A 23,191-nucleotide genomic window follows, 5' to 3' on the forward strand; every position below is an offset into this window, starting at 1 on the left:
ACCAAGACAAACAGCTGGATGGTGACCTTATTTACATCTGAGCTTCTCCTCCAGAGTACCATATGAGTATCAGTTTCTCATAATTAATACATGAAAAGTTATTGGCCAAGAGAGAATTCCTTCCTGCATTGCTCATGAGAGTAGTGTGAAGGCATTAAATTACTTTGCATGATGGGATGGGAAACAAACTGTTAGAATGCAGTCCTTTCATCTCCATTTCTAGGTACCAATCTAGGTTAATTGACAGGTTAATACATTAGCAAAGAGCATCGCAAGTATTAAATATTAATCTTGCAGCTTCAACAGGCACACAGTTATCACATGACACAAACGGAAAGCAAAGTCCTTTGATCAATTTGTTTCTTTTTTTTAAGAGATCTTGCCAATTTAATAAAAGACTGTAATGTAAACACATGAAAATCTGTATGTATGTAAATAAATGTGGATCTAGACCTTTCGCTGAAACTGCTGAAGCCTGTTAACATATGTTGTTTCATGGATAGTTCAGATGTATGTTTACTAGCCCTCAAATGTTGTCACTCCAGATGATTTGCTAGTTTGCTCAGTGGCTGCTAGTTATCTGTTTCTGCTATTTGAAATACCTTCCATTCTGTGGTTAGAGCAGGGTTTTACATCACTATTCCACATTATTTCCTACCACCTCTTCGGCCAGTTGATTTGTAGTGAACAGTGTGCTCTGTGCATTGCCAAGATCCAGTCATTGCCTTCACTATATATATATCTTTGAAGGTTTCTTTAAAATGTTGATGTGAAAAATGAGGTTTAGCCACCCATGACACCCAGCAAGAAACATTTGTCACTCAATTGAAGTCCCATACCTCCACACCTTGCTGTGCTCCATGTCAGCTTCATGCCAATGGTTCTGATGCAGTCAGCTGTCTTATCGTTTAGCAACCAATGGCAATACTTACTTAGCCTGAGTTCATTCTTCACTCTAAACTTTCTCTTGTTGACCTCATGCACCAGCATTAAGACACCAGATCCCTAGGGGTGACAATTTGATTTTCTCTCATGACCAAATGGCCCAGAACGTACAATTCTTCCTTCATAGGCAGATGCTCAAATGTCATGGCATTCATTCTAATGTTCAATTAGGTTATACTGAGGAATTCTTGTCTGTCAATTATTCTAAGGAAATCTATATCCTTTCTACTTTTTGAAAAAATGTAAGCACCACTTTCTTGGCAATAAGGTACACTTCCCAAAAGAAGTGGCATCCTTTTCTACAGTGGCCTTCTGGATTCTATCTGAACATCACATAACTGGTCAAGCAAAATAAACTGCTGGCTAGTAGAAAACTCTTCTTTTTAACAGATACACAATTGTTGGGGAATGTAGAAATTCCTTGAAATTGCATCCAATTCTCAGTACTTGACCTGGAAGTGTTTGATGAACATATGAATTAGAAGCAGGAGCAAATTATAGGATTCCTCTAGCCTGCTGCACCATTTAATAAATCATACTAATCTGATTGTGGCCTCAAAACCACATACCTATCTACTTCTGATAATGTTTTGTTCCTTTGTTTCATATTGCCTTTGGTTATTAAAGAAAACAACAAACAATTATTCTATTCTTCTAATTTTGCATCCATTATATTGTGGAGCACAAAATTCAATGTTCTCTCCCTGAAAACTAAACAGAGGTTTGTCTTTTTTTCCTTTATTTTAAGATAGTTGTATTTTATAATGTTATCTCGCTTCTGCCTTTTGAAATATGGAAATAAAATGGTCTCAGACTATGACTCTGTCACAAACTAAATTAATGGTGAAAGGTCGCTTTTTGATTTCAGACATGTTGTCAGCCATTGACAATATATTACCTAATGCTCTTGAATAACTAGTTTTCTAATATTAATACTGGTATATAATTGAACCGCATTGTACTATAATATTTAAGTATCTGGTTTTCAATGATAATATACCATAATCATTATTCATAATGTGTATTTTAATTAAATGGAAGACATAAGCCAACAGAAAATTAAATCAGTAAGTATAGGTTTTTTGTTTTACGTTAGATATTGACAATACATTAAAATGAACTGTTTTGATCTGATTATTCTGGATCTAAGCCACTGAAGACTACCATTATTATTCCATGAATAAAACAAACAGCGTATACATTCTTGTCTTTAGGTTATTAGGTAGGTAAGAAATAGAAACTGGTCAAGAGTGCAAATCAAACAACCTATAATTTTTCATTAACTACTGAACTGGTATCTCAGAATCTCAAACAGGAGACAATTATCTTTATGTATTCGACTATTTAGTTCAACGAAAGACAATGGCTAAATCTTTTAGAAGTAATGCCAGTGCATCTCAAGTTACCTGGGCATTTGACAGGACAGGTTGGAGGGTGGGGGGGGGGGGGTGTGAGGGAGGGAGGGTCAGCACCCATTGTCAATGGGGTGGAAGGTGCCACCCACTGAGAGCTGCCAGTCAATCAGAGGTTGGCAGTTCTTCTCTACTCAGCGGTGCCAGTTGCTGCTGAAATGACACCCACTGGAGGCCTTGGACTGAAGGGGGACTTCAGGTACAGTTGAATGATAGCAAAAGAGTGATCACAGGGTGAGGCTGGTGACGGAGAGGGGTGAGATTGGGCTGGCATTACCTTTTGTGGGTGGTCCCCCTTCCTGATGCTGGGTTCCTTTGAAGAAGGGACGCCCTAGAATCCCATGCTTTTTGTGTTCCCTGTCAGATTAGTTTCTGCTTGCTTCTGTGGAGCTGGATGGAGCCTTTAACTGAATGTTAATTATCCACTTACAAGCCTTCATTGGCTGGAAAGCAGGAAGACTGTGCAAGACTTAATCAGGGTAGAGCTGGAAGGTATTGGAGTCCCCCTTGTTACATTCCACCTGATTAATTTGTCCCCATCACTAAACTCACAAGGAGGCGAAGGCAAAAGGTTTCCACCCATTATTTCCAAAATAGCAAAATGTGAATCTATAATTCTAATATTTGTAGTTTCAGGAATAATAACATGTATAAGATGATGGTATATCAAAATCAAGAAAGGTTGATTCACAAGAATCAACCATTGCTAAGTGAATATTGTTAGGTCTATATTTAATGAGAATATGCAATCAAGTTATGGTGCCATCTAGTGGTAGCATGCTTTTGAATTTTTTTTTGTTGCATTCGCTAAAGAAAGTTTGAATTTCAGACATTAACGAGTGTGCGCAAAGTGGAAGCACCCTCTGTACATTCCGCTGTGTGAATATCCCTGGCAGTTATAACTGTGCCTGCCCTGAGTTCGGTTATACAATGTCGCCAAATGGAAGAACGTGTAGAGGTAGGATTTTTCACCATTTACATCTAATTTCTCAGACACACATGCACCCTTAAATGATCTTCATTTTGTGAACATTATGTATACTATGAAATGTATGTAATAATTAAGGTATTATTTTTATACGTTGAGTTTCTGGTGCTGCAGTTAAATGTCTACTTTCCAAGATCTTGTTTTCACAAAATTACTAAGGTTGGTTTAATTTCTCCCTTGGTAAGACAGTATTCAGGAAATGGCATATGATAGTTCTTCTCCTGTTCGTTCTATTTGGAATGCTATTTCATGGACTGATAGTTACTACAATCTCTGATTTTGAAATAAAATGAGCCTAAAAGTTTGACCAGAATACTTTCTTTTGGAACACACCCAACCCCCTCCAATCCTGCTTTCTTCCCCCACCGCTAGTGATTTATTCAATTTAGAGTTGGGGACCAAGTGTAGTGTGTCAAAGTTCGCAGATGAAACTAAAATGAGTGGGAGATCAAAGTGTGCAGAGGACACTGAGAGTCTTTTTTTTGCAAGGTTTGTGAAGGTTTGTAGCTCAGGTTGAGGTTTAGAGTGTCGGTTTGCTCGCTGAGCTGTAGGTTTGATATCCAGACGTTTCATTACCTGGCTAGGTAACATCATCAGTGGTGACCTCCAAGTGAAGTGAAGCTGATGTCTCCTGCTTTCTATCAACCATCCAACTATCAAACCAAAAATCTGGGTCCGCTACGTAGATGACACCTTTGTCATCACAAAACGAAACAAGATAGAAGAGACATTTAACATCATCAGCAGGCATAAAGTTCACCATGAAGGAAGAAACCGACAACAAACTCACATTCCTGGACATCACAGTCAGAAGAATGGACAACGGAGAACTACAAACCTGCGTTTTCTGTATGCACAGGTTTGACCAAATACCTAACTACACCAGCAACCATCTCAACACACATAAACGAAGCTGTATCAGAACACTATTCCAACGAGCCACCTCACACTGCAGCACAGATGAACTTCAGAAAACAGAGGAGAACCACCTATACAACGTATTCAAGAAGAACGGATACTCAAAAAATACAGTCCGCAGATTCCTCAAGAACAAACCACGACAAGCAGACCAAACACAGCCAGAAACCCTAATCACCTTACCATACATCAAAGAAGTTTCAGAAATGACAACCAGACTACTAAGACCCCTCGGAATCCTAGTAGCACACAAACCCACTAACACTCTCAAACAAAAACTAACAAACTTAAAAGCCCCAATACAACCCATGGACAAAACCAATGTCGTCTACAAAATTCCATGCAAGGACTGCCACAAACACTACGTAGGACAAACAGGAAGAAAGTTAGCCACCAGGATACATGAACACCAGCTAGCCACAAAAAGACATGACCCTCTCTCCCTCGTAGCCCTACACACGGAGGAAAAAAAACCATTTCGACTGGGACAACACATCTATCCTGGAACATGCTAAGCAAAGACATGCCAGAGAATTCCTAGAGGCCTGGCACTCCAACCACAACACCATAAACAAACACATAGATCTAGATACCATCTATCAACCCCTCAGAAAATGAACAGGAAATGACATCACCACAAACATCCAGGACAAACATATAAATAAAAAGCAGGAGACAACAGCTTCGCTTCACTCGGAGGTTACCACTGATGATGTTACCTTGCCAGGTAATGAAACATCTGGATATCAAACCTACAGCTCAGCGAGCAAACCTACACCCTAAACTGAAAGTCTACAGAGGGAGATAGATGGGTTAAGTGAATGGGCAAGCGCTGGCAGATGGAATACAATGTTGGTAAATGTGATGTCATTCATTTTGGTAGGAATAACAGTAAAATGGACTTTTATTGAAATGGTGAAATTTGCAGCAGGCTGCTATGCAGAGGGACCTGGGTATCCCTGTGCATGAATCACATAAAGTTGTTTTGCATGTGTAGTAAATAATTAAGAAGGCAAATGGAATATTGTCCTTCATTGCTAGAGGGATGGAGTTTAAAAGTAGGGAGGTTATGCTGCAGCTGTATAGGGTGCTGGTGAGGCCACACCTAGAGTACTGAGTATAGCTTTGATCGTATTACTTGAGAAGGAATGTACTGACACTGGTAGGCATGCAGAGGAGGTTCACTAGATTGATTCTGGAATTGAGAGGGTTGACTTATGAGGAGAGACTGAATAGACTGGGACTTGAAATTTAAAAGAATGATGGGGAGTCTTATAAAAACATAAAATTATGAAGGGATTGATAAGATAGAAGCAGGGGTGTTGTTTTCACTGGTGGGTGAAATTAGAATTCGGGGATGTAGCCTCAAAATAAGGGGAAGCAGATTTAAGGGTTGAGGAAGAACTTCTTCACCCAAAGAGTTGGGAATCTGTGGCACTCCCTGCCCAATGAAGCAGCTGAGGCTACCTCGTTGAATGCTTTTAAGGCAAGGGTAGTTAGATTTTTGGACAGTATAGGAATTAAGCATTATGATGAAGGGACAGGTAAGTGGAGCTGAGTCCAGGAAAGGTTCAGTCATGATCTTATTGAATGGCAGTACAGGCTTAATGGACCAGATGGCTAACTCTGCTCTTATTTCTTATGTTTTATTATGCTCCTATTCAGAATTTGTCTCTCAAACATTTTTGATCAGATCAGAACTTGATTCAAGAGTATGTTTCATTTACAAAATGTCACCTTCCCAGTGAAACACTAAAGTGACACCCTTTATCCAGAGCTTTATTTTAAACTGGCATTGTTTTCAGCCAGAATTTGTTGCTGAAGTATAAAAATGTCTAGGTATTTCTGGTCCATCACCACAAGCAAGGACTTCAGGTTTCAATCACTTACTTGGCTGTCCAAATTTGTTGAGCATTACACATCTTTTGGCCAGGCAATAATACTACTTCATTCTTTATGGTATTATCTTCCAATTTAATGTCTCCTGTTGATTGATCGTGCATCCAAATTGACTGCGTCCCTACCTCTGCCACTGGGGTTCCATATTTGCTTACATAGGTTGTAACTTTTGAGATATTCAAATGAATATCAGAAATGTGTCATTTCTTTCTTAGCTAACATGTTAAGGCACGTACCAAGATTGGTTAAATTCATTATTTAGTAGAAGTTTTGAAATGATATCCAGTCTTCATGCAGGGGTCCACTGGGGATAAAAGATAACCATTGTATTGTCAAATTTCATGGGTGAAGTAAATTAACGTTGCTAATAACATAGTGTTAGTTGCTGTTCTTGAAGATTGTTTCCCTTTTTGAACATGTATGTTAACCTATAAATCATAAACAAGCTCACAGAGCTTTTAAAAAACTGACAATCAAAAAGTATTGTATGTAAAAAATAGTTTTCAATAAAGATCTCTGCTTCAACGTAACTGAATAAGATAAATGACCTTTTATTGGTTTGGATTTCATGGGTTTTATTGGTCTTTTGGGATTATGTCTTGTAGTTCAGTCTGTCTGTAAAAACTAAAATCTGATGGTCTTGTGAAAAGATTTAACTATAATGGGAATATAGAGGACATGAACTGAGTCATGGCTGAAGTCACAGCCACCCTCAATTGCATTGTGCAGGCGAAAAGCTAGACAGTACACTATGCAATCTTCTCAAAGGTGGATTTAGATAATTTTGAAGGGCAAATTAGTTCTAATACTGCAAAGTTTATTTGTTGAGTGGGCGATAGTGTGAATTTTGACTAGGAAATATGGAAGTTTGCTCCATTTTGAAGCATTTTGCCATAGTTTGAAAACTGACATGTTTTATCTAGGCCTGCTATTTGTGCTGTTACAATCTAGGATTTAAAACATTTCTTTATTAAGCTTACCTTGTCTCTTGCTTGTTGCAAACTTGGTAGTATCTTACTCTTTGCTGTTGTCTTTTTACCAAGATGGCAGAAGGAATATAAAACTGAACCAGGAACATGAAACTCTCATGTCAATTGATGAAAAGCTTACAATTGTAATTTCACGATGTGTGGGAAAAGTTCTGTGTGGGATTCACAGAAGCTTGAAAGATATAGTAGACTTTGTGTATGTTCGTTTGTGGAGTGGATCAGTTAGTAGCCATTATTACACAAGGCATGATCTATTTCACACTGTTTGGAGAAGTAATAGTGAAATTGGCTTTATTGTTGAATCTGGGCAAGTAAGGTAATGCTTTTTTAACAACTGTTTCAATAATACAGTAGCTGTTTACACTGCTTATTAGAAAACACAATTTAACCGACTGAAGATATCACATTCCACTGGGAGGAAATCTATTGGAGAAAGTCTTTAGAAACAGTATGATATAGTGGAGTGCAGCTTGTTGTTAATACTCACTACTCACAATGAAGCAGTATAATGGGCTGCATCGAACACTTGGCCCACCAAATTATTTGAAGACAAGGGACACATCAAATCCAGCAGGCAGCCTTCACCACCCTTGCCTCCACCACAATTGTATGGGTGGCAGGATTGGCATCAGCCAACTTCTCTGTTGATGCATTAATTGAGCCCCTTACCTGGGCAACTAATTCTCACCTAAGGACCTCATCCTGCTGCCAAGTCCCAGGTGGTGGGCAAGGGTAGGTCATTCCTCAAGGCATAACCACCACGATCTCCCTACCCCCAGTTCCACTCCCATCCCATGCATCCTGACTGAACTGCAAATGTTTACTAGATTCTACTCCATCACATTTTACCTCCTCATCATCCGAGTGCCATACTAGCAGCGGACCCCATTCCCACCAGTGTTATCTCTAATTGGTCAGCAGCTCTCTGAGACATGACTTCCTGTTCTTGTGGGGCAAAGATCCCTCCTCCCTGACATTCTACCTAGGGGAAGATAATTTGGGGACCAATATGCCCTGTATAATTGAACCTAATGACATGATTAGTCAACGAACAGAGATACACAGGAGACTTGCTGATATTGGTAATATTAGCATTGTCATTCAAGTTGCTGTTGCTCCTTCCTTCTCTACAACCTGCCTTATGGCTGTTCTTCACTTTATGTAGTCTTCATATAAAATCTGAAAAAAAATATTATGACTCAAGTTCCTTGCAATGTGCACAAAGAAATTCATCCAAACACGAGTTATCGTGACTCCTGTTGGCTGGAATTGAGTGATCATCAAATTCCTAAAATAACAAAAGTACCTTTATTCATACATAATTCCTGCATGCTGTTATTTTCATCAACCAGCTTGTCCCACCACATACAAAGAATTAATAAATGCATATTTCTTGCTTTATATTTTTAAACATATTCTGGTACAATCAGAGAGAGGACTCTGTGTGAGAGACACAATCATATTCACCCTTGCTTTTTTATATATGCTGTTTGGGCTGGAGTTGGGATGTTGTACTGAACGGATGTGCATATATTTGAGAAAGGGTATAAATGAGGCCTCTGATAGGCTTGTGGGCTCTTGTAAACTACCTCCAGGTAATAGCATCACTCCTAAGTGTATACATATATTGACTTATTCTCCTTTTAATTATAACTAAAATATTGATCTCCAAAATGACACACCCTTTTGGATCATGTACAGTAAATTGAATCTTGTAGTCATGCCAATGAATTTGTTTCAGAAGGTAGTTGTTATTCAAACACACAAGTGAATGCTGCTGTTTCTGTTTTACCGTACTTGCTCCATGTGCATAGTAGCCTCTTGGTTAGTATCTCTGTGTAATTCCTGTTTCATAATGTGCACCTTCTATACATGGAGGTGGATTCAGGAGACAACCAGCAGGTTGATAAGCTGTTGCATGAATGCAATTTGGGGCTTGAGTGAGTGGTTTGGAAAAGTGAGTTATCTATTTATAACATGGCAACTAGATATGAAGGGACATACATTGTGAATATTCAGGAAGGAACTAATTTGATTTGGGATGATAAGTGGAATGAGTTTAATTCAATTTTGATGAACCTTGAAACCATAGAGTCATACAGCATGGAAACAGATCTTTCAGTTCGTCTTGTCCACGTCGAACATATTCCAAAACTAAAATAGTCCCACTTACCTACATTTGGCCCATATCCTCCAAACCTTTCCTGTTCATGTCATCATCCAAATGTCTTAAATATTGTAACTGTACCTGCATCCACCATTTTCTCTGGTAGTTCATTCCCCACATGAATCACTATCTGTGTTGCCTGTCACGTCCTTTTTAAAACTTTCCCCTCTCATTAAAAGTATGACCCTTGGTTTTGAACTCCCCCACCCTAGTTCAAAGACCTTTGCTATTCATCTTATCTATGCCTTTCATGATTTTATAAACCTTAATGAGGTCACCCTTCAAACTTCTACATTCAAGTGAAAAAAGTCCCATCCTACCAATCTCATTTCTTTTTATATAACTCAAACCCTCCATTCCTAGCAACAACCAAGGTGACCTTGTCAACCCCTAATCTTAATTAGGATGGTCCATTGTAAAATAATTATTAAATAACAAAATATGTTATTTAATTGTCACAAGATTAATAATGAGGATATGAAAACAGCTGTAGTTAACTAAACTTAGTGTTAGGAATGCTAATTAAAAAAAAGTTAAAAATCACACAGCGTTAGTTTATAGACCAACAGGAATGTGGAAGTACAAGCTTTCGGAGTGCTGCTCCTTTGTCAGGTAGCTAGTGGCACAGGATAATAGGACACAGGATTTATAGTAAAAGATCAAAGTGTTCTACAACTGCTGTTATGTATTCAACAAACCTAGATTACTGTTAAGTCTTTGTTCACTTAGAATGGGTTGCAGGTTTTGAATCATTAATATGTAAATCCCAGAACTTCTTTCCAATCAAATTCTCAAGATAACTTAAGGTTTTATTAAAAAAAGGTGACATCTCAGCTCAGACAATGCATTAAAAGTGTGAGGTTAAAGTCTGTCTGTATCCCAATCTTGAGTCAGACTGGTTCAGAGTAGGAATTTGTAAAATGTGACATGGACTGACTTTCTCCCAATTGTGTGCTTTCTGAACAAAATAGAATGTATCTGCAAATACAAATCTGCAATTAAAACTAACATAGTCGTTCCATTGCAGTAGTAATGCCAAGGGTTTCCTCAGTTTGCTAGAAGACAGAAAATATTACACTCAATGGTCTTTTGAGGGCATTAATCAAGGCAGGTTAGGGTTGAAGATACAGCTATGGTCAATGAGTCTAATGGATATTTCGCATTGCTTTCACTTCTGAAAATAATGGGTCATTCCTGATTGTGCGGGACAAATGTGCAACTGAATTGTTTTCTGTGTCTAGCATTGTAGAAATCTCTTCAGTTAACATTTAGGATTTAAAGCTGTTTGTGCTGCTGAATCTGCTTCTGGTTACTGTTAACTGAAATGGAATTAGTAGAATGAGCCACTGGCCCATATAATCAATAACTCATGAAGTCAGAGTTGATTTCAATTGATCAGAAAGAGATCCTTGAGCTTCCATCATTCCAGAAGGACAAAATAATCAGTGTTTGACATTGCTTTGGGAAAAATATTAAAAAGCATGATATGGAATTCAATTTATGATCCTTTGGAGCACTTGCATATTACTAAGGGATTAAGAGATACAAGGAGTGGGCAGGAAAATGGAGTTGAAGTCAAAGATCAGCCATGATTATTATGAATGGCCAAACACATGAGGTGCTACAGTTTATTATATTAAAATGGACAGTGTGGGAAACGTAGAGTTAAGGAAGATAGTTAGCCATCATTTTATTGAATTACAGAACAGGTCCCAAGTGTTTAAGTGACTTACTCCAGCGTGAACTTCATTTGTTCTTATGTAAGTTTAACAGTATAGTGTTACTCTGCTCATTCTTGTCATCTGATTACAATAGTTTCAGTTTTCGCTGTATACATGTGAAATAAGCAATTAAACCTGACAGTTGTGTGTAATTTCCCACAGACATTGATGAATGTGCAATAGGAACACACAACTGCACACCAATGGAGACCTGTTTCAACATCCAAGGTGGATTCAGATGCCCTGTTGTGGATTGCCCACCAAACTATAGGAAAGTGTCTGATATGTAAGTGTTTGACTATTTCCAATCCAGGAAATGTTTGATATATGTGGTTGACTATTTCCAATCCAGGAAGGTGTCTGATATGTAAGTGTTCGACTATTTCCAATCCAAGCAAAATGGAGATTTTTCTTCGGGGATAAGATGTAATTCTCGTTACTTTTGCAATTGGTGTAGAAAGATAAGAACCATGGCAAAATACATTACAGAAAGAGGGTAGTTAGCCTCATGCGCCTATATTTTCCAGTGACTGGCAAGAACACAGAGTGCAAATGGAGCTAGTTAGTGCGCCTTTCTCTGGCTGATAAATCCTGCTGTTTTTGCAGTGTTGTCAATTAGAATATATAGAGAGAGAGGCTGGATACATTGGTCAGAGCGACTACACAAATACATCAGCTGAGTGGCAATTTTAACTTTTAGAATCATCTTACAACGAGAACCTGAAGCATAGCTCTTATTCATAGTGCTGCTCCCAATAGTCTGCTCAATATCTGGGTGGAATCGGTTCGCCTGTTTCCACTTAGGGGGACGTCATAAATTTGAGAATGGAGATTCCACATGAATGGAATCTACTGCATCAAACCAACCACCAGATAGCACCAGATGCCATAATGGCTCAGCTAACTATCATTCAAGACAGCTGCCTGAGAAAGGAATTATCCCTCAGAAATGCAAGTTAGGTCTGTATTCGTTCAAGGACCCAGCATGTTGAATTTATTTACAAATTAGCAGAGCTGGCATGAGACACATCAAAAATGGCCCAGCTTCAGCTTTTATTTTTGCAGTCGCAGGAGAAACAGAAACAGTAAATTTTGACTTATAAATGATCCCTGGTTTGCTCTCACCATGTTTGAAATACCTCCACAATTGGCCCTTCTTCCACCCATCAACCACAATGTTCCCAGGCTCAATTTAGTATTAGGCTCAGCAGAGGAGTCTGTATATCTCTGCTGCTTCTGACTGGTGAACTGTAGTAAGAAACCCATTCATGTCTGCTGCTTTCTGATGGGATTAGATTGTCACCTGTAGCCAATTTTGCCTGAAGTTTCCAGCCATCATTTAACCATATACAGACCCTGTATCCAATAGATACAACATCATGGGCGAAAGGGCCTGTTCTATGCTATATTTTTCTATGTTCTATGTGCCCATTTTGAGTATGCTTTGAATTTCTGGTGAACTTTTATTTCAGTGAATATCTCACTTTATGACTATTCATCATGTGTTAGCCAGCTGCACATATTTGATATAAGAGAGAGTACCTTTATACAATTTAAAGAATGCCAAATATTTTGCAATGTTTCTACATTGAAAATCACTATGTAGATAAATGCATGGTATCACATTTTGATAAGACAAACCAGAGCAGTATTTATAGAGTTAATGGTAGGACCCTGGGAGTGTTGTCAAATAGAGAGATTTAGGGACAGGTACATAGTTCCTTGAAAGTAGTGCCACAGATAAATATGGTGGTGAAGAAGACATTTGGCATGCTTGCCTTATGGGATAAATAGACAAAGTCTCTTCCCTGGGCTGGGGGAGTCCAGAACTAGAGGGCATGGGTTTAGGGTGAGAAGGGAAAGATATGAAAGGGACATAAGGGGCAACTTTTTCATGCAGAGGGTAGTACGTATATGGAATGAGCTGCCAGTGGAAGTGGTGGTAGCTAGTACAATTGCAACATTTAAAAGGCATCTGGATGGGTGTATGAATAGAAAGGGTTTGGAGAGATATGGGCTGGGTGCTGGCAGATGGGACTAGATTGGGTTGGGATAGCTGGACAGCATGGACGAGTTGGACCGAAGTGTCTGTTTCCGTGCTGGACATCTGTATGACTCTAAGAAAGAAGAATTGAATAAAGGAATTAGGACATCATGTTAAGGCTGTACAAGACATTGGTAAGCCAAATTGCAGTACTGCGTATGATACTGGTCGCCCTGTTATAAGCATGATGTTATTAAACTGGAAAGGGTGCAAGAAAAGATTTACAAGGATATTACCAAGAAGGTCTGAGTTATAAGGAGAGGCTGAACAGGCTGGGTTTTTTTTTCCCTAGGAGCGTAGGAGGTTGAGGGGTGGCCTTATAGATGTGCATAGATGGAGGGCATAGATAAGGTGAATAGTCAAGGTCTTTTCCCCAGGGTGGGAAAGTCCAAAACTGGAGGGCATAGGTTTAAGGTGAGAGGGGAAATATTTAAAAGAGACCTGAGGGCCAATGTTTTCACACAGAGAGTGGTGCTTATATGGAATCAGCTGCCAGAGGAGATGCTGGAAGTGAGTACAATTACAACATTTAGAAGACATGTACAGGAAAATTTTAGAGAGATATGGGCAAAACACAGGCAAATTGGACCAGCTCAGTTTACTGAAGCCTGGTCAGCACAGCTGAGTTGGGCTGAAGGGCCTGTTTCCATGCTTAATGCCTCAGTCTACTTAATAGTGCAAATATATGTATTTGATAAGTGGTCTCTTTTAGTGCATGTTGTGAAAGCCCTAACTCTATAAAATCACTGGTTTGACCTCAGTTAGAAAATTGTATCAAATTTTGAGCACTGTATTTTAGAAAGGACATCAAGCACTGGGTTGAGTAGAATGGTACCAGGGATGGGGAGTTTCACCAATCTGGGGAGATTACAGAAGCTGGATTGTTTTGAGTTGAACAGAGAAGGTGTAAGCAGAGAAGATTAATGGGAATGTTGGTGGGGGTGATCAAAATTGTGAGGGATTTTGATGGGACAGACAATGAGAAACTGTAATCACTAGCAGGTCAATCACTAACCAGAGCTGTAATTTGAGCACAGATTTAAAATAATTGGCAAAATAAAATCCAGTGGGGAAACAGAAGATTTTTTTTATAGAATGTCAGTGATATATGATCCCAATGTAGTTCGTAAAGGTTGATAGAAAGGTTGGTGGAAGCAGATTCAGAACTTTTGTACTGAACTTCTGTACTTTTCAGAAGTCTCTACCTAATAAGGTAGACTTTGCAGGGCTGTAGGAAAGGAGCATTGATGTTGTTTCAGACAGTCGGCACAGGCTCCATCAGCACCAAATGAATCTATAACATTTTGAACTTACCCGTATGATCTTAGTCCTCATTTCTTATGTATCCGTAAGACCATAAGACATAGGAGCAGAAATTAGGCCATTCAGCCTGCTCTGCCATTCAATCATGGCTGATAAATTTCTCAATCCCATTCTCCCACTTGCTCCCCATAACCCTTGATCCCCTTTAGATTAGATTACTCACAGTGTGGAAACAGACCCTTCGGCACAACAAGTCCACACCGACCTGCCGAAGCGTAACCCACCCAGACCCATTCCCCTACATTTAGCCCTTCACCTAACACTATGGGCAATTTATCATGGCCAATTTACCTAACTTGCACATTTTTGGATTGTGGGAGGAAACAGGAGCACCCGGAGGAAACCCATGCAGACACAGGAGAATGTGCAAGCTCCACACAGAGAGTCAACTGAGGTGGGAATTGAACCCAGGTCTCTGGCGCTGTGAGGCAGCAGTGCTAACCACTGTGCCACCATACTGTACAATCACAAATCTGTCATTCTCCTCCACAACCTTCTGCGGCAATGAATTCCATAGATTCACGACTTTCTGGCTGAAGACATTTCTCCTTATCTCCATGCTAAAAGATCTTCCATTTACTATAAGGCTGAGCCCTTGGGCCCGAGTCTTTTTTAACACTGGAAACATTTTCCCAATATCCATTCTGTCCAGGTCATTCACTATTCTGTAAGTTTCAATTAGATCCCCCCTCATCCTTCTAAACTCCATTGACTATAAACCCAGAGTCCTCAAACATTCCTCATATGTTAAGTTTTTCATTCCTCGCACCATTCTTGTGAACATCTTCTGAACACACTGCAGTGCCAGTACATGGGGCCCAAAACTGCATACAATACTTGAAATGTGATTTGACCAGAGCCTTATTGAACCTCAGAAGTACATCCCTGCTTTTATATTGAAGTCCTCTCAAAATAAATGCTATCTTCTTTCCTAACTACTGACTCAACCTGTGAGTTTACCTTGAGAGAATCCTGGATTAGAACTCCCAAGTCTCTTTGCACTTCAGATTTCTGAATTTTCTCCCCATTCAGAAAACAGTCCATCCTTCTATTCTTCCTACCAAAGTGCATGACCTCACACTTTCCCACATTGTACTCCATCTGCCACTTCTTTGCCCACTCTCCTAACCTATCCAAATCCTTCTGTAGCCTCTCCACCTCCTCAATGCTACCTGTCCCTCTATCTACCTTTGTATCATGTGTAAACTTAGCCAGAGTGACCTCAGTTCCCTCGTCTAGATCGTTAATGTTTCACGTGAAAATCTGTGGTCCCAACACTGAGCCTTGTGGAACACTAAGAAGGACCTTTTGATCTCCACTCTTTGTTGTCTGCCAGACAGCCAAGCTTCTATCCATGCTAGCATTTTGCCTCCAATACCCTGGGCACTTACCTTACTCAGTAGCCTTCTGTGTGGCACCTTGTCAAAGGCCTTCTTGAAGTCCAAGTAGATAACATCCATAGGTTCTCCTTGGTCTAATCTGCTCATTACTTCCTCAAAGAATTCTAGCAGATTTGTCAGGCATGACCTACCCTTGATGAAACCATGCTGACTCTGTGCTATTTTACCATCCATTTCCAAGTATTCAGAAATCTCATCGTTCATGATGAGATTTCTGAATCTACCCACGACCATAGTTAAGCTAATTGGTCTGTAATTTTCCAACTTCTGCCTTACTTCTTTTTTAAACAAGGGTGTCACATTAGCAATTTTCCAGTCCTCTGAGTCCTTCCCTGATTCTAGTGATTCCTGAAAGATTACCACTAATGCCTCTGCCTTCAGCTATCTCCCTTAGAACTCTGGGGTGTAGTCCATCTGGACAAGGTAATTTATCCACCTTTAAGCCATTCAGTTTTTGTTATCCAGGTTTTGTAACAAAATAAGCAGCTTGTAAAGAGAAAATGCAACGGGTGACTAATTTGGTTTGGGTTTACTTTGCACTTGATCAAGCAGTCTGAGGTCATAACTGTACAAGTTTAATTATGTTCTACAGTCTGTTTTATGATACAGTATATTAGTAACAAAGGTTCCTGATTCTGCAATGCTTTTCCAACTCTTGCACACATTATCCTAAGTATCTGCATTGCAGACTTATAGCTTCTACAGGAGGAAACTGTATTCTTGTTTCATTACGTACATTAAATTAGTCGGCATTCTCTTCTCAGGCGCTGTGAACGCATGACGTGTCCCAACTACATGGATTGCCAGAACATGCCAGTCAGAGTCACCTACTATCAGCTGACGTTTTCAACCAATGTCCAAGTTCCAAGTACCATTTTCCGTATTGCTCCATCACCTGTGTATATAGGAGATAGCATCATCCTGACCATCACTAAAGGAAATAACGAAAATTACTTCAATACACGGAAGGTGAATGCTTATACTGGGATTGTGTATGTGCAGCGGCAGTTCATGGAATCTAAAGATTTCCTACTTGATGTTGAAATGAAACTCTGGCGTCAAGGAATGTTCACTTCATTCCTTGCTAAAATTTATGTATTTGTTGCAGCTTATCCTTTCTAAAGCAATCACTGCATCTGTTGTAAATACTATAACTTTATGGCTCGACACTAATATGCCCACAAGGCCAATATACATATTGGGAGGACTTTTGCATTTGAAGTCCATGGAAGTGAAGCTCTAGCAACCAGATCAATATTATCTGTTACACATTCATCCAAAGTCAAAATTACTTCCAATGAATCTAAAGTCAGCATTGGAATTTTACTCACTGTATGTTTCATTCCTGTCAACCAGATGATATAATTGTATTTGTAAAGTGATTTTATCAAACTGTGTCTATGTGTGAAGCACAGCCTATCTGAATCACATCACTAGCTCCATGGATGCCTAGCCATTATGGTAAATGGGATAAGTCTTACAGTAGAGGTTTCACAATCCTATGTATATTAATTTTAAATTCTTTATCAAGATAATTGTCAAAAGTGGCATATTTTAAACAAAGCTTCAATGGATTGTGGAAAACCACTAATCACATTGAAATGAGTCATCATCTGTGTGGGGGCTTAGCATGACAAATAAAAGTAGCTCTTCCATCTCCATTAAAAAAAGGAAAAAGGGCATTTTTGATAAAGACAATGGCTATGAAAGTATCTTGGGCTGCAGTGCAAAACAGCAAAAGCAGTGGGTGCCTGTATTAGGAGGGACTCAAAACAGGTTGCTAATTTGCTGCTGCACTATTGACCAAAATAGCTGTTAATCTTAATGTTTCTGAGGTGGCACCTGCAAGGAGGATGTGTTCATGTGGAATTATCTCCTAAGGCCTTAAGTTCATTGACTGGTTACATACCCTACATGGCTTTAGTAGCTGAATTCAATTTCTTTTTATACTATTCTAGGCAACTCTAATTTTAAATAGATTTCTGGTCTTCAAGGGGCTTTAGAACTTATTGTACTGCAGATCACGTAAAGATGTTAAAATAAATTGGCTGTGCAAGAATCAGTAACATTTTGCACAAAACCACAACGTTTCAATGAAAATGTAAACTGGAATGGATTTGGATTTTCATTTTACTAAAACTAGCTTTATAAAATAACCATGATTCTGGTGCTACAAAAAATGTTTTCTTGTCTCAGCCATTGTTTCATGCCTTATTAAGCACAACTAATATTTACTTAAAATGTACAGCAAATCTAAAAGCTAAAATGTTTACACATTTTCAAAATATGTAATTTTGGAACTTGAGACTGTTTGTCGTCATATGAAAGTTTGTCTGTATTGCTAACCCTCAAAGGGTTAAACATGTTGCCACCCTTAGCCATGTAGACATGTAATGACCTTTTAATAAACAGGGACATAGATTTCAAATATAAAATAAAGTGAGTCTTTATATAAATGTTTATGATTTTTGTTAATATTTTCCACAGTTCTCTGTAGATCCCATGGTCTATACAATCTTTGATGTTTGCAGATGTAAAACATGTTCACAATGGCAGGAGTTGTGTGAGTCACATTCCACGGTGAAAGTGACTAATGGCATATTAGTAAAGGCTCCTCTATAGGTATTCAGATCTCATGCTTGAAACAGGTACATGCAAATAGAGAGTGTCACTCTTGTTCAAGCCTACCTTCCCAAATTACCTTGAATGTCCCCAGCAAAGGGCTTACTACATGTGGTCTAACCAATGACTCTAGGGCATTGCCAGAAAGGAAAGCTTCCAAAAAAAATTAAATATGGGACAATCCACATCAACTCTCTGTTGTCAGCACTTGCCCAGCCTCCCACAAATCACCTACAGCTCCTGTTTCAAGATCTGAAGGTTGCTGACATGGAGACATGGAATCGGAATAGTATGACAGTAAAACATTCAAGTACTTCTCCAGGTTAGTCAGGCATAAGAGTTCATTAGGTTGACACGTCTGATAGAGATCTTGCTATCACCTCAACCACTTGATAATGTGCAGGCCCACAGTGAGGCTGGCATGGGAGCTTGGAAGAAGTAGTTGCAATGCAGGTTTACAGCAGAAAAGGGAGGATCAGCACCATTGAGTAAGCACACTGTAAGTACACTGAAAGTTGAATAGCCAATGATGTTCTGGTAAGCTAAAACAGGAAAGACAGCACTACTCTTGAGAGCAGCAGTGGATTAAGCAAAAAGTAGGATGTTATTGTAAAAGAAGTAATGTCTAATTCTATAGCCTTAACTGTATACTACATATATCTGTTATGTAGTGTAACGTTTTTCTTTATTTTCTCCTTCTTTTGTACCTAAGATGGTGCCATGTGTTAGCAACATTGCAGACTTGTCACTATACTCCTGTTCTTTTGTAACTTAAGTACACGTGACAATAAACATAATTCTGAATCTAACTCAAACTACCACTAACTAGCAACTGAAGGAAAACTGAGAGAAATTTATGCAACTCCAAAATTGGATGAGTGCATTCTAGTCAAACAGCTCCTGACTGAAAGGGTGATCACAATATTATCCAGCAGATCAAATGCTGAAAAGGTATCACAAGCAGGAACAACTTGACAATAGTGGAAAATCTATGTTCCAAGAATGCTACAGAAACTCCCTGTAGTACATTTAGGTATCACAAAGTGTAAAGCAAGGGCATAGCAATCAGTGTGACGGCCAGGTAGTTCAAAAGATATACAGGATTGCATTTTGTCATGTAAATTGTGTACCTTATACAGCTAAATGCTTACAGAGCCAATGAATTCAAGATTTTGAAAAAACAACTTCAGAAATCACACGACACCAGGTTATAGTCCAACTGGTTTATTTGAAATCACAAGCTTTTGGAGCGTAGACCCTTTGCCAAGTGAAGTCACTTCAACCGACAAAGGGGCTTTGCTCAGAAAGCTTGTGATTTCAAATTAAGCTGTTAAACTATAACCAGATGTCATGTGACTTCTGACATTGTCGATCCCAATTCAACACCAGAACCTCCACGACTTTGAAATAAAAAGGGAAGCAATCGATTTATTCCACTATAAAGAGAGGTATTTACTCCTGGTTGGCAAGTAATCAAGATGATTAAAGCAGCAAGACTTCATTCAAGTATAGTAGATTCATGATTGGAGCATTGAAAAGGAGCTTTTGATATATGGTTTTACCAGAAGAATTACTATCAGACAACTGTTCTTAGTTTAGGAAAAGGAATTCAGGAGATGTTCACGTTCAGAGGCAGGTGTCAAATAGCTGACAGGGTTCTCCACTTCATTTTCAGTTGAACAGAGAAGCAGAAAGAGTAGTCAAGACTGTGAAGCCACTAATACATAAGATTTCAGCTAGAAATTAGCTGTGTTCACTTACAGAGCAACACTGTTGAATAATGGGTGCATGCCAACAGCATTATCCATGGGGAGTAGGTTAAAAACAGTTTTATCACTTTTGTAATGAAGTTTCAAATCAAATATAACCTCTCAACACAGCAAAAGGTGAAACAACTAAAAAAAAAGTAAACTGTAGCAGAGCTGGTGTAACTCTAGATACATCATAAAAATTCTATCTACCTTTAAGCCAGGGCAGAAAGACTGGTAATTGTATTGCAAGTTAGAAGTCACAATTATCAGACAAACGGATCAACTGAGAGCTTGTCAGAATGCCAGCAGGAACATTTTAGGAGGAACACAAAGGCCTTGTAACCCTTGAGTTGGTATGATCTTCATGGAATTGGGGCAGCTGTATCTGGATTAGTGGTGCTGGAAGAGCACAGCAGTTCAGGCAGCATCCAACGAGCAGCGAAATCAACGTTTCGGGCAAAAGCCCTTCATCAGGAATAAAGTGGTACAATTATTCCAGCAATGGTACAACAGTATTAACCTTGTGTTGGACTCAAGCGGACCTGATTGAGATGTCCAGAGTTCCAGATCATCTTGACCTGTGAGATTCCAATTTGGATCGATGGGGGAGATGGTAATAATGGTGATAACAGTGATCATTATCATAATGATGTTAATCAGTTCAAAGACTATGCAAATAAATCAAATTAAGCTACTGGAAAATGTAGACCAATTGGAAAGAACTTGGTAGGAGATGCAGAATAATGAGGTCTGTAAAAAAATGACAACATAACTGAACATATGACTGACAGTAGTAAGAGAGAAAACACCAGTGTAGAATAAGCATGTGAAGGGAAAAGATTATCATATGTACCTCTCTGGAGTATAGTTTATGTATAGGTGGATATAAAAGAGTGTCACAGTACATCAGTAGTTGAAGAGCCTGATTTAGAGAAATGAAGCATGTGACCTTGTGGACAGTGTAAGGGCAAATATCCACAACCTGGAACAATCTGGATTGATTTCACAATGTTCAGGTAGCAGAAGATAAAGCATTCACTTTGTTCACTACATGAAAATTGTATTAATGTATTAGTTGCAAAGAAAACTTGCATTGCAACCAATACTACATCTTCAGCACTGTGACCTACTGTGGTTTACCTTTTATGCAGATAGTTTAAGTTTGCAAATATGTTCTAAAAACACTTCTTTGTGGTCTATCCAAATCTTGATCACCTCATGCAAGTGTTCACGAACACTCTGAACACTTACTGACATTTTTGCCTGATCGAGACCCCAAACTCAATTGCTTCCTTGAAACTCTAGGTTCTCCCTCCATGTTCCCAAACCCAAAGTTCTCTCGTTTTAGTTTCGCATGGAACATGGGCATTGCTAGCTGGTCAGCATTAGTTGCATGAACAGGCGAAGAAACTGATGCCTTGAAGAAGCTGTCCACTGCCACTGGTTTGATCTTCAGAAGTATGTATTTGAACAATTGCTTGAAACTCATCAGACTAGTTATGCTTTCATCAGAAATGCATTGCTTATACATGCACTTACGTAGACCAAATCAAACCACACATTTAGTAAATATTTCAGAGAAACAGTGAGCTGCTGTTACCACTTTATGGAATAAATTTAAGAACATCCAAACATAAGAAATAGGAGCAGGAGGGAAAACCCAAAGTCCTACACTTACGTGAGGAATAAGAGAATGATCAGAGAGAGGGTTGAGCCGATTAGGAATAGTGGAGAGAAATTGCGCCTGGAGTCTGAAGAGGTAGGGGAGGCCCTAAATGAGTTTTTTGCTTCAGTATTCACTACTGATAAAGAGAACACTGTGGACCAGGTTAATTGACTTCATCAGATGGATATTAATAAACTGGATGTGCTGGAAAGCATCAAGATAGATACGTTCCCAGGGCTAGCTGTCAAGGTGCTGCCTCTTCATCAGGTGGTTGTGGAACAGGATGATAAGACACAGAATTTATAGCAAAAGGGTACAGTGTCACGGAGCTGTAATGATATAAAACAAATTTAGATTAAGTCGTTCATCTTTTAGAATGGGACATGCTAGTTTCGGTTCTTTAAAATGTAAATTCCAGAACTCCTTTTAAATTACATTCTCAAACTGGCTTCAGCTTTTCTCACAATAGGTGTCATCTCAGCTCAGCCAATGCATTAAAGGTGTACGGTTAAAGTCTGTCTGTGTTCCAATGTTGAGTCAGATTGGTTCTATTTCTAAAGTGGGACTTACGGAATCTTACATGGATTATGCTGTTTTTGAGCAAAATGAAATATAATTCTGCAAATACAAATTCGCCCTTTAAACCTATTTGTGGGCACATGCAGGAGAGACAGAGTGAGTGTGTGTGTATAAGCTTGGTGAAGTATGTGTGTGATTGTGATGGGGTATGAGAGGGTACGTGCATGGGTGTGAGTGTGGGAGCTGTATGTGTGCGTTATGAGAAAGAGCTTGTTTCTGAGAGAGGGTCTGTGTGAGTGTGAGAGTATGTAAGTGTGTGTGTGTGTGAGAGAGCGAGAGGGAGAGAAAGAGTGTATAGTACAGTGGGGTCACCTGTAGTGTGACATGAACCCAAGGTGCCGGTTGATGCCATCTCTAGAGCTACTGAACTTGGCTATCAACCTCTGCTCGGCCGCTTTGTGTTATTGCTGCAGCTCTATAAAACCCTGGGTAGACCACACTTGGAATATTGTATCCAGTTCTGGTCACCTCATTATAGGAAGAATGTAGATGCTGAGAGAGGGTGTAGAGAAGATTTATCAGGATGCTGCCTGGATTGGAGGTCTTGTCTGATGAAGAGAGGTTGGGTGAGCTAGGAGAGAAGAAGTAAAAGAGATAACCTGATCGAGGTGTATAATGTAATGCGAAGCATAGATAAAGTACATAGCCAGAGACCTTTTCCCAGGCTAGAAATGGCTGTCACAAGGGATCATAATTTTAAGGTGATTGGAGCAAGGTATAGGCAGAGGTAGAGTCTTTACACAGAGAGTGGTAGGTGCGTGGAATGC

At 39.2% G+C, this 23,191-nt stretch overlaps 1 protein-coding gene across 4 annotated transcripts in view; it reads left to right on the forward strand.

Moving 5' to 3' along the window:
• Positions 1 to 18,262, forward strand: part of fbln2 (fibulin 2) — a 187,427-nt gene extending 169,165 nt beyond the window's left edge. For all 4 annotated transcript variants that reach the window (XM_072582227.1, XM_072582226.1, XM_072582229.1 and 1 more), the window contains exons 18-20: positions 3,187 to 3,315; positions 11,202 to 11,325; positions 16,571 to 18,262. In XM_072582227.1, the coding sequence (XP_072438328.1) occupies positions 3,187 to 3,315; positions 11,202 to 11,325; positions 16,571 to 16,928 (611 nt within the window). In that variant the 3' untranslated portion in view covers positions 16,929 to 18,262. The remainder of the gene's footprint in view (positions 1 to 3,186; positions 3,316 to 11,201; positions 11,326 to 16,570) is intronic.
• Positions 18,263 to 23,191: the final 4,929 nt, after the last annotated feature.

Source organism: Chiloscyllium punctatum, chromosome 12 (genome assembly GCF_047496795.1).
Source record: "Chiloscyllium punctatum isolate Juve2018m chromosome 12, sChiPun1.3, whole genome shotgun sequence".
NCBI lineage: Eukaryota > Metazoa > Chordata > Chondrichthyes > Orectolobiformes > Hemiscylliidae > Chiloscyllium > Chiloscyllium punctatum.